A 16,506-nucleotide genomic window follows, 5' to 3' on the forward strand; every position below is an offset into this window, starting at 1 on the left:
TATAAAAGTAAGGTAGGATCACTTACTAGTCTGGAAGCTGGAGGCGTGATGAAAGGAACTCTCCCCCATAATTTAATAATGTCTCCAAGTGGCTGAAAGGCCTCATCACATACTCTCCTTAACAGTAAAGTCATAGGGAAGTAGCCAGCCTGATACCATTCTGCCATCTCCCGATTACTGAAGGGACCTAAGAAATGAAGTTTTGCACTTTGTAAAGCCATATTAGAAAATTCAGCAAGATATCATTACATACAGAAAAGGGGACAAGTATAAAGGCTGCACCATCAAAGACGACAACATAAAAAGCCTCACCCTGGATCTCCCCCTGCGGATCTTTGTAGTACCACTTCTGCTGGTTTTCCGGAGAATGTCCCTTTAGTCGGTGATCTGGTACTTTTCCTGCTAACCTGTCATCATCTAGCGTCCCGTCCTGCAGGTACGCCACCATCTGCTGTGCTTGCTGTAGAAGAACTTTTCTTTAGCACAATGATGTATATAATAAGTGAATGATTGAGCTGTGGAGCTACTCTGTAATCATCAGGATAGAGGCTTAACCTTTTAAAACCACATTAGAGCTTCTTCACACTTTTGATCAGGCTTCCCATCTCTCTGCTCTGTTTCTGAAGCTCATTGAAATCAATAGGGCAAAAATTTGAAATGTTTAATTCTGTTTTGATTCCATTTTTCTGCTCCAAAGACAGAACAGAGAAACAGAAAGCCCGAAAATAGGTGTGATAAGGCCCTAACAGTGAAACTACTAACTGGGAATCTTTGAATAAAGCCATCAAAACCAGTGTTGCAAAGTGCAGATAAAGCAGAACTCCACTTTTGAGAATGCCTCCTGGTACTTCTAAGTGCTTATGCCTCAGAAGTATAGAAAATTACTATTAATCCCCACAAACTTAGCTTTTTTCAAATGTAGTCATTTTTAATGAGAAAGGGGCAAATTTGTATAGTTTCATTCAAGTACAGCCCGAAAAAAAAACATGCAAATTAAAATTTACATTTATGTTCAAGTTATACAAAAACAACAAAAGATTTAGAAGCCAATAGTATTGGTGTTCAAATCCAATTATCCTCCTTGAGGATATGCTTACCTTAACCCTCTGAGTATGCTCCCATGAGCTCTTTGACCTTATCTACATGTGCATCATAGATAAGGGCATTCTGAGGTTCACTGTGCTAAAATTCTTCACCACAGTCTCAACAAACACCAAATATCTTTCTAGAGTCTCTTGGGAGTATTTCTTGCACTTTTATGTGTGGTTCAATGAAGACTCCTGCTTTGATCATTGCTTCAGACAACATAGGGGGAAAAGTCTACCTGGGGGCTAGTGAATATTCATCTAGAGCTATGAGAAATGGTTTCATAAGGCTCAATTCGATGTACATTGGTGGCAGTAGCACCTTCTGGGGGCCCATCAATGGCTCCCAATGTTCCTGCAACACAGAGAACTCGATCGCTGTGGCCAAGTCCACGAGTGTTACTGCACCTCAAGGTCTGTATTGCCCCAAAGACAGCAGGGAAACTTGATAAAACTGTCTAGGAAACCCATCAAGAATGCCACCATTCTGAAGTCTCCAATGACAGCCAAGCCAGACAGTTCAATTTTAATTCACATGTTAGTAATTCCTAGCCATATGTGAATGAAAAGATGCAATTTTGCCCAGGTTCTCATTGAAAATACATACTTTGCAAAATACTACAACCTGCAATGATCTGACTTCGCTTGTGCTAAATAAAGTGCACCTGCATTTTCACACGACTTTCCAGAATGAACTGCCATGTTCACATGAGAAATAACACTATTTCTGGCCATTATATGACTTGTATCCAGCTTTCCCCTCTGTGGACTCCTTCTCCAATTGTCAGTTTTCCTTCAACTGGTGAGTGGAGCCTGCTGCCGTTTTGCCTTCTATACACGGTGCATGGACAAAAACTGGTACGACTCCCTAACCCTCTGTACCACACATACATACATTAGTATCATGGAGGTCAGTGTAGATGTGAGCCCAGTATCTGTAACATAGTAAATCACTATTAGCTACAGTTTCATGTCTGTGTGAATCTCTCTCCCTCTGCAGTAACTTCATCTGACTCTCCTCTCCATGGACTTCTATGACCAGCACGAGAACTCCTCTACTTCCTGTAATTTGTGTACGTGTCTCTGTTACTAGAGACAGACTTCACTTGACAACAGGCTATCATAAACGCAAATTGTCTCTAAGTCTGGTGCCCATTCTTACTGCAAGACCAATTTATTACTTACTGCAGCCATTAAAAAAATCATCTTATTTTCATTATCCCCATCAGTTCCCTTCTCTAGCACAGGGTGTAGACTTGTTAGCACCCAACTGACTAGCTCTCATCCTTACGGTAATAATACATGTCCTTTTAACTGTGCTCCAGTGTGCACTCCTAAGGTTGTGCATCAGTGACAGTCAGCCACAGATACAGCGCATGTGAAAAAATAAAGGCTTCCAACAAATTGTGAACAACTACACTAGCCGGGTACGAAGAAGGTCATGGAGGAGGTGCAATGATTGTGAGCAATTCAAGCAGAGAAAAACTCTAGCTTAAGGTTGGTGACACTACAATATTTGGGCCCCGGTTTTGCGTCCTGGTTTGACCGTGGGTCTGCTGATCCGAAGTCACAGCATGTATGACTATCAGAGTTCGGGTGAGGAGACCCACGGCCAGCCTGGGATGCACTTCTATATTACGGACGGGAAAAGGGGACCGAAATACAGAAGTGTTACCAGCCTAACTTAGATTTGTTTCACTGCTTCATTTGGCCAAGCACAGAAGCTGAGAAAGAGACCATAAGAAATGTTCATGAACAGATGCTACAAAACTGTAAAATGATCTTGAGCAGCTAGAGGAGATACTTCTGAAGTCTCACAGACATGTATGCACTACGCAGGGAGGTATAGCAACAAACCGAGTGCGCAACGCAAGACAACTCCCATAAGCTTCACAAAAGAAACTGCGGTTTAGACACAAAACCATAGAGAAATAGGGGATAGTGTCCAGTCACACTGTAATTTAGGGCTCTTCAGGTCTGCCTTCCAGGTTCTGCTCGAAGCATCCCTTGCAGATTTTGGTTAAAGTCCATCAAGAAAAAGCACTGTATGCTGCAATATTTTATCCTAGAAAATACCAGAGGGCATAAAGGGATCTGGACGGACCCCATTATAGTCAACAGGGTCTGTCTGGTGCTATTCAGATCCAGCATGTGTCAAATCCGGCACTTCCGTTTTTACCACTGTTTGGTTTCTAGTATGGAGCCAAATAACGGAACTAGTTAGCAGCAGAGTTAACGAGTTCTTAGAGAGACTCTGTCACCATCTTTTTCCACCCCTCTCTGAGATCATCATAAGGTGGTGCCAGTCACACTGATTACAGCGATATGCCTCCTATTTGTATTTGTCCAGTAGCTTTGGAGAAACTTGCATTTTATCAGTAGCAGCTCATGCATAGAGGACTACTTCAAGTAGCCCAGGATATTCATGAGCTGCAGGTTAGCTACACCCATCCTGCCCTCCAGCCAATGACTGACTGCTATCTGCCTATTACTGTATAGAGAGAGATCTGTCAATCATTGGCTGGAGGCTGGGTGGGTGTGGCTAGCCAATAGCTCATGAATGTGCAGGACTACTCCGGTTTCTCGCTGCCAGTGATTAAATGCAAGTTTCCCCTAAACTACTGCACAGATACACAAAGCAGACATATCAGTGTAATCAGTGAGACAGGCACTATACCGTTATGGTGTTTTCAGTGAAGACTGCAGTGGCGCACAATCTCTAAAGAAAAGAAAAATTAAAAATAGTAATATATATATATATCTGCAAAGCTAAACAGTTTTATAGGAAAATGTAAATGGTAATATTTGTTGAAATGTTGTGTTGCGTGTTTAAGTTCATAGGCTTTCACCTGTTCTAGATGTTCCAGTCCATCCTCTTCATCAGGTTCAGGTATGAGCATGCCCATACCTGGTGCAGCACAGACCAAAGGAGGAGAAGGCCCTGAGGAGAGGTCAGTCTGAGTAGGTGGGGAATGAATGGCTCGTCTTTGCTGAGGATCTTTGACTTGTTGAACCGCAGTGCTTTGGCTAAATGCAGGAGAAGAGGATTGAGGTATTGAAGGAGCTGTAGACTCAAGTGAACCTCTGGAACCATGAGACACAGATTCTGTAAAAACACATGGGACAAGATAAGAAATGGGATACAAAAGGAGTAAGAAGTCAAGGGAAAAAAATTGTATTGAGTAAATTGGTTCATGCAAATATACAATAATGGAGACTTCTATGTAACATAACATTCTAGTAACACAGCATTGTTATTTATCCATATACTATAAATTCCTAACCCCATATTAGACTTCATTTTATTTTACTATCTATTATTTGGCCTTGTTAGACATCTACTGAAGCATCAGTAGACAACGGAGTCTATACAGCAACAGAAATGATCACAATCTCAGTCTATCGTATGAACCTGCTGCTAGACTAACCTATATGCAGCAAATACCTCCAAGTGCTACGGCTCTCTCCGGATGTCATTACTCAAACAATTGTAAAAAATAGAGGTTTCCACTAACGGTCCACCTATACGTAACGATTATCACTCAAAATTCGTTCAAGCAAATGAATTTGAGCGATAATCGTTCAGTGTAAATGCAAAAAAAACCCACTCACTATTTGTGGTTGTTTATCCCTGACTTTCAGTCAGCGAAAAAACTATTGCTGGCTTCTTGTTATGTGTAAACTTACCCCACTCAGTGCTGCACATAGAAGGTGAAGCGCTGAGCAAGAGCTCTGCAGGAGCGCTGATGACCTTAGCGGTGACGTCAGCGCACGTGCAGTTGTTTAAATGTCTGTCGGCCCGTGTAAAAGGGCCATAAATGATACATGGATACACTGAGAGCAGACCCTGATTTGAGGGTGACGGGTGAGGGTGAAGATCATGAGAAGTATCGGTATACTATCCCTTGGATGTTCTTCCCTTGCTCACTTTAACTTAATGCAAAATGCAAGCTTGGTTTAAAGTCAGCCTGGTAAAAAGGATTCTATTGCCAAACCTTGGGGTGGGAGCGTGAGATCTTTATGCGCAGCTCCTGGAGTTTCTAGTTTTTGTATGGCCTGTGCAGCTTTAAAAACAAAAAGCACCTGGGAAGTGCAAAGATAAGAGGAGAACTTGCCAGCATACTATTACACCATGAGTGTGTGAGCGGAAGCCGAGTCATGCAATATGTATAAGTGCTAGCAAGTTATAAGTTCAGTAAGCTATGCTGTGCTTGCGTTAAAGGGAACCTGTCACATCCCCACAGCAGTATAAACGAAGTTACAGTGCCGTTAGGGAAGGTAACAGGGAATCGGAGTTGTATATTTTATACTCGCCCGCTCCCACAATTCAGTGTGTCGCCCTCCTAACATCGTGTGTCGCTAGAAAATCTAAGTCTTTATAGAATGCCCCACGCGTGCTCTCTTGCAGAAGTCTATGGGGGGAAGCGCATGGGACTCAGATTTTCCACGACAGAGCAATCTTCGGAGGGCCATCGCGCTGGATCACGGGAGTGGGGTAAGCATAAAAATTACATCACCCGGCTCCCTGTCACATTCCCTAAGGCCTAATGCCCTTGTCTGGATTTTTGCGGCATTTCACCGCAGCTATTAGTTTCTATTGAACTTAATAGTTCAATGTACACGCTGTGGAATTCCACCACGGAATTCTGCAGCATGAAATTACCCGCGGCATGTCCTATTTGGCGCGGGTATACGCGCGGACGGCTTCTGTTATAGTCAATGGAAGCCGCTGCCGTCACGCTATACTTCCGCTGTAGCACAGCAGAATTATAGCGTGAATACGCACCCCGCCCGCCACGTCACCGCCAATGTGTCAGGCGCTGTACTGCGCATGCGCGCCTGAGCGTTATGCGGGACTTCGCGCAGCGGATTTGGAGGAGAGTATGGGATCTTTGGGGGGTGCCGTGACGGACTCCGCTGCGGTATGCCCAACAGCACCATAAACTCAGTTTATGGTTACATTAGGGGATATGATAAGTTCCCCTTAAACGGGCATATTCTGTGAGGGTTAGGAAGTAGTATATACACCTTTTTAGGTATATGTTTTCTGTTGCACTGGACTGCTTTTTAAATTTGGGTTGTTTGATTTGTAATGCCCACAAGCTGTGTGTATAACCGAACTGGTTAGTAGCGGCAACAGTAATTACTCACTTCTTGGCGCAGATACCATTGCTATTTTATATATTCTGCTTTCATATCATATTACTGTACAGCTCAGTGGTGCCATTTGCCATGGGAGTTCAATTCAGAACTATAGAGCTATTAGGCTGCTTTCACATCTGTAAGACGGAACCACTGACTGGAGGTCCTGACACAGACCTGGCTCAAAACAGAGGAAGAAACAGTGGGCCAGCAGGGTGGAAAGCGGATGGACCCAATTATAGTCAATGGGGTACGTCCAGCTCTGTTCAGTTCTGTCCAGAATCAGAGCCATTCGGCGGCAGGGATTCTCCTTCCCTGATCCTGAACAGAGCAGGAAAGCGGAATCCCAACGCATTTGTGAAACCACCCTTAGCTTACCCATATTCTACCATGTACCCTCACTCTGCAAACCTCCTATTCTGTGGATAGGTAAAATCCAGGACAGACGGCTAACTCCCTGTGCACCATTTCCTCATTACCCATCTTTTATTTTTTATAAATGTCCCTGGTCTCTGAGGAAAATGACAGAACCCTGACATCTGCCACATGCACTCCCCAACCAGGTATGATCTAGCACCGGAATGGAACTGGCACCAGAAGAAAGCTGGAAACCAATTACGAACAGTGCAGGGGTAAGCAATTATTCAACCGGAAATATTATATCACACACATATAGCTACATTACTTATCTTGTATTATACTCCAGAGCTGCACTCAGTGTTCTGCTGGTGAAATCACTGTGTACATACATTACATATCCTGTACTGATCCGGAGTTACACCTTGTATTATACTCCACAGCTGCACTCACTATTCTGTACTGATCAGGGCTGTGGAGTCGCACGCCAAACCTCCAACTCAGACTCTTTAGTCTTTCCAGATTCTGATTCCAGTCTCCTTCATTTGTTTAAGTGATACATTTACGGTGTTGATATGGCATCATCAAGCTTTTTCAGTAAGCAGCAGCATAAGGATACTTAGGCCTCCTGCCCCGAACGGAGCGGGATACGCCCGTGGATTTCCCCAGCGGGAGTGCCGCTTTTAAAAACGCAAGCACCCACGAGCGATCGCTTAATTCCGCCACAAAAATCCCTAGGTCTCCATTAACAGTATATTAATGGAGACAGGCCGCGGCGGAAAAATGCAGTGAATTAGAACATGCTGTGATTTTTTTTTCCCGCAGCGGAAATCTGTGGCAGAATCACTCGTGTGAGCACTGAGCTATTAGGTTCAATTGAACCTAATGGCTACGTTATTCCGCCACGGGAAACGCGTCAGAAAATTCTGTGGGACATTGCCTTTAATCTTATAGAGAGGAAAGGCAATAAGGCGATTTTCTATTAATGTTTACATCTTGGGTATTAGGCCTAATGTCCACAAAATAACACTAAGAATACGCAGCGTTTTTCCCACAGCGTGATCCGCGCCCCATAGGGATGCATTGGACACCCGCAGGTAGTTAAATACCTGCGGATGTCACTTTCCCCTGAGGCGTGGATTGCGTGTGCGGGAAAACACCCGCAGCATGCTCCATTTTAGTGTGGGTCTCCAGCGGGGAAGGGCCCCGGCGGCTTCTATTGAAGCCTATGGAAGCCGTTCGGATCCGCGGCAAACCCGCAGCTGAATTTCTGCTCTCCGCCGCAGGAGCGCTGATGGCTCGTTTTTTTCTCATTGCTCTCTTTTCCCCAGCAGGTCGGTGTCTGGGTGGCTTTATCATTCATACATGAGGTAGTGAACGTGAAGTTCCCGGGACCAATGGCTGCTAAGATATGGTCTAGTTATGCTGTCCAATGAAGAAGTATGCCCAATGGGAATTCGACCTGTAAGCCTTGCTCCCCCGGGGCACATGGCGTTCCTCCTGTCCAGGAAGATGCTCCTCCTCCTGCGGGCTCTGGTCACCTCGGGGCTGCGGGGAAGGTGGGGAGTGACTCCTGGGGGCCCTGTCTCGGTGTTTCCCCCCCCCACGTAGGCAGACAGGGAGCAGCTGGGGCTGCTGTGAAGGAGCTGGTAAGGGCACTGTGGCCTGGATGGGCTGAAGGAGGCGGGCTAAGCTGGAGCAGTGCATCACTCAGGGGTGAGTGGAAGACATTAGGACGGCGAGATGCAGTGTCCCCCACCACCGCCGTTGACGCAGCTCCTCCATGGCCCCCAAATGGCTGTCCGTTACCCATCTTTTGATGATCAATATATTTATTTCCCTTGGGGTCTTGACCCCCATTCTTATTTATGTGTAAACCCATCAAATTCCCATGTTGCTACTCTCATAAAACACAATATTTGCCTGCTCTGTCTGATGCACACTCTTTCTTCCTTGAAGTTCATTGTCAGTATTTAATCTGTGGTTGGCACCTCCTCTCCAGGACCATGAGATCTCTGCTACCGAAGCGATCTGTAAGTTCTCAGGTGGTCTTCTCTATTCTCAACTTGCTTGTTCTTCTGGTTTACATAACACGTATACCCTTGCCGATTTTATCTTCTTTGTCTGTATCTTGGTGTAATCTAATCTATATCCCATGGGAACAAATTGTGTTGTGCTTTTATATCTGGCTTTATACAATAAACTGCTGATTAAAAAACAAGTAAAAATCTGATCAGACGCTCAGACAATAGTGGCCATTCAGAAAACATGAGGAACATCAGCAGACAGTACAGCAGGACGTTAATCATATAACGCACTGCGAGGCCGGGTGCCTGCAGCCATTAGTTACTCCTGGGAAAAGTAGAAGCCACGAAATACCTGTATTAGGCAATGCTCACATCTGGTATATTCTAGGCTATACTTCCAATGCGTCCATAGGCCCTAACACCCATGCAAACAGCATATGTCAAAAAGAGTCCCTTTGGCCAACGGTGGGCCAGCACGAGTTACTTTTCCCCCCCTATGTATAACACCACACAGTCTACTACACTTTGCTATGCAGAGATATACTGTATACTTTTTTTTAATAACTGATATTTTTCCCCCCAAAACAGAGGCTTATGGGATTCTCCCAGCATACACCTCTGCTGTAGGCTCCACTCGCAATATGAACAGGTCATCATTCTATTTTAAGTACTGACGATCCTATTAAGGTGCTCACACACATTAGGCAAAGCTCAGCCGAATCTGCAAATTTCGGTGCAAAAAATATAAGTATACTGAAATGTTCAGGGCGATCTTAATTAAAGCCAAAATATTTTTCCATCCCTACACTCATCACCTGATTGCCTGTCATACTTGGGAGGTCACCTATGTATACAACAGTCACTTCCAGGCAGTGCAGCCTCCTATCTGATGCTTATCAGGCACCATCTTGATTCTGAGATTTCTGCCTGCTCACTTTCTCTATGCCTTGCTAACACTCCCATGATACATCATTTCAACATCACATAATCAGCTAGAGACTGTACCATGTATGCCTGCTAGGAGGAAACTGCCATTACCTTCTGTTGTCTGTATTCATCTAAATAAACTACAGACAATTACACAGTCAGGAGGATGAGCCGTGATCTCCTTCATTAATACTGTATGAGAGGAACCTCAAATCATCATCAGTAACTGATAGGAGTGGCTCTGCCCCCTCTAAAGATCTTGTATTGTAGAGTCAATGTAATATCTCACAGGAATTATGCTGACTGAAAAACTGACTAACATAAGAGCACATGAAGGAAAGTAATTCTTAGTCAGCACTGAGATCACATGAGGATGAGGGGGGGAAAATCACTGGAGTGGCTCTAAGTACCAATAGTACCAAATTTTGTGATCGGGGAAATATTTGGCGTTGTTGAAATTGAAAATCCAGAAGTACTTCACGATTAATGACTAAGAACTAAACATTGTGGTTTGGGACAAGATTATGTTTACTGTACGATAGCCGAGTGATTTGTCGTGTTGAAAAAGCCTATCGCTGTGGTTCAATGTGTGCCCCTAGCACATGTTCCTGTAGATATGGTTCAATGTGTGCCCCTAGCACATGTTCCTGTAGATACGGTTCAATGTGTGCCCCTAGCACATGTTCCTGTAGATACGGTTCAATGTGTGCCCCTAGCACATGTTCCTGTAGATACGGTTCAATGTGTGCCCCTAGCACATGTTCCTGTAGATACGGTTCAATGTGTGCCCCTAGCACATGTTCCTGTAGATACGGTTCAATGTGTGCCCCTAGCACATGTTCCTGTAGATACGGTTCAATGTGTGCCCCTAGCACATGTTCCTGTAGATACGGTTCAATGTGTGCCCCTAGCACATGTTCCTGTAGATACGGTTCAATGTGTGCCCCTAGCACATGTTCCTGTAGATATGGTTCAATGTGTGCCCCTAGCACATGTTCCTGTAGATACGGTTCAATGTGTGCCCCTATCACGTTCCTGTAGATACGGTTCAATGTGTGCCCCTAGCACATGTTCCTGTAGATACGGTTCAATGTGTGCCCCTAGCACATGTTCCTGTAGATACGGTTCAATGTGTGCCCCTAGCACGTGTTCCTGTAGATACGGTTCAATGTGTGCCCCTAGCACGTGTTCCTGTAGATACGGTTCAATGTGTGCCCCTAGCACGTGTTCCTGTAGATACGGTTCAATGTGTGCCCCTAGCACATGTTCCTGTAGATACGGTTCAATGTGTGCCCCTAGCACATGTTCCTGTAGATACGGTTCAATGTGTGCCCCTAGCACATGTTCCTGCAGATACGGTTCAATGTGTGCCCCTAGCACATGTTCCTGTAGATACGGTTCAATGTGTGCCCCTAGCACATGTTCCTGTAGATACGGTTCAATGTGTGCCCCTAGCACATGTTCCTGTAGATATGGTTCAATGTGTGCCCCTATCACGTTCCTGTAGATACGGTTCAATGTGTGCCCCTATCACATGTTCCTGTAGATACGGTTCAATGTGTGCCCCTATCACATGTTCCTGTAGATACGGTTCAATGTGTGCCCCTATCACATGTTCCTGTAGATACGGTTCAATGTGTGCCCCTAGCACATGTTCCTGTAGATACGGTTCAATGTGTGCCTCTAGCATTTGTTCCTGTAGATACGGTTCAATGTGTGCCCCTATCACATGTTCCTGTAGATACGGTTCAATGTGTGCCCCTAGCACATGTTCCTGTAGATACGGTTCAATGTGTGCCCCTAGCACGTGTTCCTGTAGATACGGTTCAATGTGTGCCCCTAGCACGTGTTCCTGTAGATACGGTTCAATGTGTGCCCCTAGCACGTGTTCCTGTAGATACGGTTCAATGTGTGCCCCTAGCACGTGTTCCTGTAGATACGGTTCAATGTGTGCCCCTAGCACATGTTCCTGTAGATACGGTTCAATGTGTGCCCCTATCACATGTTCCTGTAGATACGGTTCAATGTGTGCCCCTATCACATGTTCCTGTAGATACGGTTCAATGTGTGCCCCTAGCACATGTTCCTGTAGATACTGGTTCAATGTGTGCCCCTAGCACATGTTCCTGTAGATACGGTTCAGTGTGTGCCCCTATCACATGTTCCTGTAGATATGGTTCAGTGTGTGCCCCTAGCACATGTTCCTGTAGATACGGTTCAATGTGTGCCCCTAGCACATGTTCCTGTAGATACGGTTCAATGTGTGCCCCTAGCACATGTTCCTGTAGATATGGTTCAATGTGTGCCCCTAGCACATGTTCCTGTAGATATGGTTCAATGTGTGCCCCTAGCACATGTTCCTGTAGATACGGTTCAATGTGTGCCCCTAGCACATGTTCCTGTAGATATGGTTCAATGTGTGCCCCTATCACATGTTCCTGTAGATACTGGTTCAATGTGTGCCCCTAGCACATGTTCCTGTAGATACTGGTTCAATGTGTGCCCCTAGCACATGCTCCTGTAGATATGGTTCAGTGTGTGCCCCTAGCACATGTTCCTGTAGATACGGTTCAGTGTGTGCCCATTCTACATATTCGATGAATTTGCCATCACCTTGCTGACAAAGTTTAACCAGCAAGGCACATTCAGACAATGAGAATGTCATAGCACTGCAGTCGTACTGTACTGATTTGACAGCTTTCAGCAGCTACATTATATACGCTATACTATTTGCGTACAGCATCAATTACCACCCTGGTGGCAACATTGGGCCCTTTGAAATATAAGCCCTACCCTGAAATAAGCTCTGGCTACACTACATTTAAAAAAAAAAAAAACATTATCTAGCATGCGCAGTGTAGGTCCCTCATGACGCTCTCCAGGGGTCCGCACTGTTGTCGTAAAAAGAACAGCGCAGACCTCTGGAGAGCAGCGGGAGGGACCTGAATTGCACCTGCTAGGTAAGTAAAATAAGACATTCCCCAAAAAGAAGACCTGGTGCCTTTTTTTAGGGGCAAAAATTAATATAAGACAGTGTCTTATTTTTTGGGGAAACTGTACCATTCTTCAAAATATGCAATGTCTCACCTTTATGTGTGGGTAGAGTTGAGGCTGAAGAGTTTGTATGCAATTTTGCTTCCGGCTCGTTGTTACTGGACACAGGGGGAGTAGTACTCTTCTGAACAGGAGGATCTGCGTTAGCTTCTGTTTTCTTTGCAGGGGAAGGGGTCCTATGCTCCATTTCTGGAGAAGTGGTCACTGACAACACAAGACAATACAATTTACTAAAACATAAAGCTGAATCCCTAAGGCCATGTTCACATATGTTCTTCAGCTGCATCCTAAGAGCCGAACAATAAAAAAAAACTGGAAAGGTCAGATCAAGCATATGCTGGACTTGATTGATGCTAGACCGATCCCATTTACTATAACTAGGTCTGTCCTATTTAGGGTACGTCTACTGGACAAAATAATGCAGGGCGCTGTGCTATTTTGTACAATATTTTATATCGGATGTGCACTGAAGGCTCAGAATGGCGCTTCCAGTGCAGATGTGAGCATGGCCTTATAAAGCATACATGAAAAATAGGGAGCTGTGTACCTTGTGTGTCTTCAAAGCTGTCACTTTTGCTGATTTCACTCGACGGCTCTGGTACCTGAACCACTTCTGTCTCTTTGGCATCCTCCAAGTTGCTTCCATCAGAATCTGAATGCTCTTCCCCATCTAAAGAAGGACGGAAGTCCAGCTCCTGCTCCTCAGGAATACATTCCTTTTGTACCTTCTGGGAAAGGAAGACATTCAAAACAAAAGCCGTAATCAATTCCTGTAAGATGTATTACTGGACAACACAAGACAGTTCAGTGCTAAACAGTGAACAAATGGCATCAAAACAAGAGAGGGCTCTATGCCTTGGGTAAGGAAGGCAAGCAAGTCCCAACTTCCAACCAATGCAAAAAGAAACAGGAAATTGCTTCCGACTAAGTTCTTTGCCTGAATTTACCAAAATGCTTTCCCACCCCAATCTAATGTGGACCAATGAGGGAAAAAAATGATAAGAAAAATCTTAATACCTTGGAAGATAGGAATGCCCCTGAGGAATCAAAAGTGCCCGTTTCATCCTCTGCATCCTCCAGGCACCATTCTGGCAGACTGTCTCGCTCATCTTCTGCACTTCCTGAGCCACTACGAGTCCTGCGATAGCCTCGCTCATCATCTCGTTCTCGAAAATCAAAGTCAAAGCGCCTACGGCGATCTGGATGCTCTCTCCAACCTGGACCTCGAGCACCATCTTTGTTGAATCAAGAAGAAGTTTTAGAACTGTGCAAAATGTATTCAACTTATTTCAGACATTTCAGATAATGACTTTCTACAAATAAAAAGGACAGCAAGTACAGAGAAAACCTACAGGGAGGGTCACTGATAATCTGACTGGAGTAACCAAACTGCTCGTATGCCAAGAGTGCCAATGTATTTGCTTAAAATCGGTAATGTGAATGGCTTAGGGAAGCGCAGCCCCCCTGTCTACGAGCAGAGAACCATAGTGATTCTCTGCTCACGGCTGGCAAATCGCAGCATGCTGTGAATTGCCGTGACGAGCCTATCTGTCAGATATGCTCGCTGCGGAGATCCGTCAGCTGGCTCCTGCTCCCCGGCGGTGGAGATCCGCCGTGGGATATCGCAACGCCCATGGACAGGCAGCCTTAGGGCTCTCTCCAGGAAACAGTCACACTATTATTTATAAATATGACCTGCATGTTCATCCAGCGCCCCATTCATTCTGACGTCCCTGTGGGGGAAAAGCGAGCCCTCCTTTCCAGCCCATACCCCCACCAATCTGCAAGTTATCCTCTATCCTGTAGACAGTACACAATTTGTAGTCTTGGCACAAGCCCTTTAAATCTGCAGCATGTGAATTTATGCACTAGACTTTAAATGTAGATTTCATCCCTCCCAATGTATACAGCTGACATGCATTTTGAAATTCACATTTTACGCATATCCTCCTGAAGGTTTGCAGTGGATTTTTGCAATGCGGGTAGATTTGCACAAATAGTACATAAGAAAGAATTCAGATTGGCAATTGGCAAAGTGTGCATGGGTTTGCTAGAGAAAGTTTCCACAATAGGGAAATTTGCACCAAATCATGCATTTTTGGTGCAGATTTGCAGCTGCTGAAACGGCGTCCTATCAGTCTCCGTTTCAGCTATTTTAATTAATGGCCAAGACCAGATGCATGTAGGTCCCACCCAAGGGTGCAATTCTGGTGATTTTAAATGGAAACACCAACAAGACCCCTGAATGGAGGCTGTAAAGATGTGTGAACAGGCCCGTAATTTTGTTGCAGATTTTCACAGTGGAAATCACTACTTTCGATGTAACACTGGATGAAATCAAGCAGGATATCTACAATCTGCATGTAACACAAGATCCGTGGCTGGACAGTCTACTCTATAAAGGGAGAAGGTAAGACTGGAGTTAATAATCTTCTCACACCATGCCAAATAATCCAAATCCCTGCCTGTCAAGGTTATTACACATAATTGGAATTCCTGTAGTGTGTATGGCAGAGATATAATCCATCTGTAATCAAACTTCATTACAAATATTTACATAGTTACATGCTGTTGAAAATCTATTAGAGCAGGTCAGTTTACGGATTGCCAGTAAATAAATAAGGGTTAATGCCAATTTGTCACGAAGGAAACTACCAATGGGTATTATTGGGTTTAGGCAGTTACGGGAATTAGAATACATTTCTGCAACTTCCTTTAGGATGAATATAAAATATATCTATCTGCCTCATTAATCAAAATTGTCTAAAACAGGAGAAATGGTCCTCGGTGCCCCTTAGCAGATAGAGCTCAGCTTACAGGAAACACATGCAACAGTATGCCTATACAACTGCAAACATCTGCCATTGATGTCTATTGCAAAAATAATAATGGTAATTACGGACCTACATGTTGAACGAGAAACGTTTGATATACATCTGGACAATGGAACAATATGGGTATGTTAGGCATACGCTGAGAGAAGATGCCAACATACAGGCCTAACACAGAGCCCAAATGTGGTGCGACTCTAAGTTGTAATGACTGATCATGGCAGATCCCAAAAAGGCACCCAAAATGCCAACACTACCCAACAGGTAAGCATTAGTAGGCATTGCCCCAAAGGTACTTTATGTGTATGGGTTTCTCCTCCTTAATACCACAATTTTTAATGATGGCTTCACCTAAAGGAAACCTAGATTATAATTTAGCCCCTTTTAAGTGCCTGAGCCCCCCAGTACTCAGCAAAACGGAATGTACAGGAAGCCTCCGATCAATACTAATCAATGTTTGCGTGTACATTGGCCTACTAGCATCAGAATTGTTCAACGCTCCAGATTAGGAGTAAAACAATCACAAATGCAACCAAAATGGGAATGTTACATTCAAGTCGCTAGAGGAGGTTGTGAGCAGCAGCCATGTTTATTAGTGCAGGCAAAAACCTGTCCAGCAAGCATGCAACTGGGCCTCCCGCTAGAGAACACGGCCTACAGTCAGCTACCATACTTCCCAGCAAGATCCAACCGCTGCTGTCATCCTACAACTTTTCCTTAAAGAAGTTTTTACCATTCTGGGTAACCCTATTCCATTGTGCAGCACATTGGTCAGTCATTTTCTTTCCTATGTCATGTCTGTTGCAAAAACATCAGAGTTTCCTTCCAAAGCTGCAGTCTTCTTTAAAGTTGTTTACGACTCGTTGCTAGGGAGCATAGACGGCCAGCGCTTGTGCACTGCTAGCTCCATATGCAGTGACCTGCTGGGTGGCCGGGTCCTCTGGAGCACTTGCACAATAGCTGCCATCTACTGCTGTTTCTTTACAGAAAAAGGATCATCTTTGCAGCACAATGGAATGGTTTTCCCAACATGGGTTCTCCACTCCAGACAATCCTTACTTGTTTGGACTCTTTTTGACAATA

At 44.5% G+C, this 16,506-nt stretch overlaps 1 protein-coding gene and 1 non-coding gene across 3 annotated transcripts in view; both read right to left on the reverse strand.

The window, feature by feature from the left end:
- The window catches only part of GIGYF2 (GRB10 interacting GYF protein 2), an 89,953-nt gene that overhangs the window by 23,595 nt on the left and 49,852 nt on the right, over positions 1-16,506 (reverse strand). For both annotated transcript variants that reach the window (XM_066598415.1, XM_066598422.1), the window contains exons 9-14: positions 13,610-13,827; positions 13,140-13,320; positions 12,626-12,796; positions 3,935-4,191; positions 313-460; positions 27-187 (exon numbers count right to left, since the gene is read on the reverse strand). In XM_066598415.1, coding sequence (XP_066454512.1) covers positions 27-187; positions 313-460; positions 3,935-4,191; positions 12,626-12,796; positions 13,140-13,320; positions 13,610-13,827 — 1,136 coding nt within the window. The remainder of the gene's footprint in view (positions 1-26; positions 188-312; positions 461-3,934; positions 4,192-12,625; positions 12,797-13,139; positions 13,321-13,609; positions 13,828-16,506) is intronic.
- Positions 6,725-6,857, reverse strand: LOC136594515 (small nucleolar RNA SNORA54). The gene has a single exon (XR_010788588.1). It is a non-coding gene; the product is annotated as a small nucleolar RNA SNORA54 (small nucleolar RNA).

Source organism: Eleutherodactylus coqui, chromosome 1 (assembly GCF_035609145.1).
Source record: "Eleutherodactylus coqui strain aEleCoq1 chromosome 1, aEleCoq1.hap1, whole genome shotgun sequence".
Classification (NCBI taxonomy): Eukaryota; Metazoa; Chordata; class Amphibia; order Anura; family Eleutherodactylidae; genus Eleutherodactylus; species Eleutherodactylus coqui.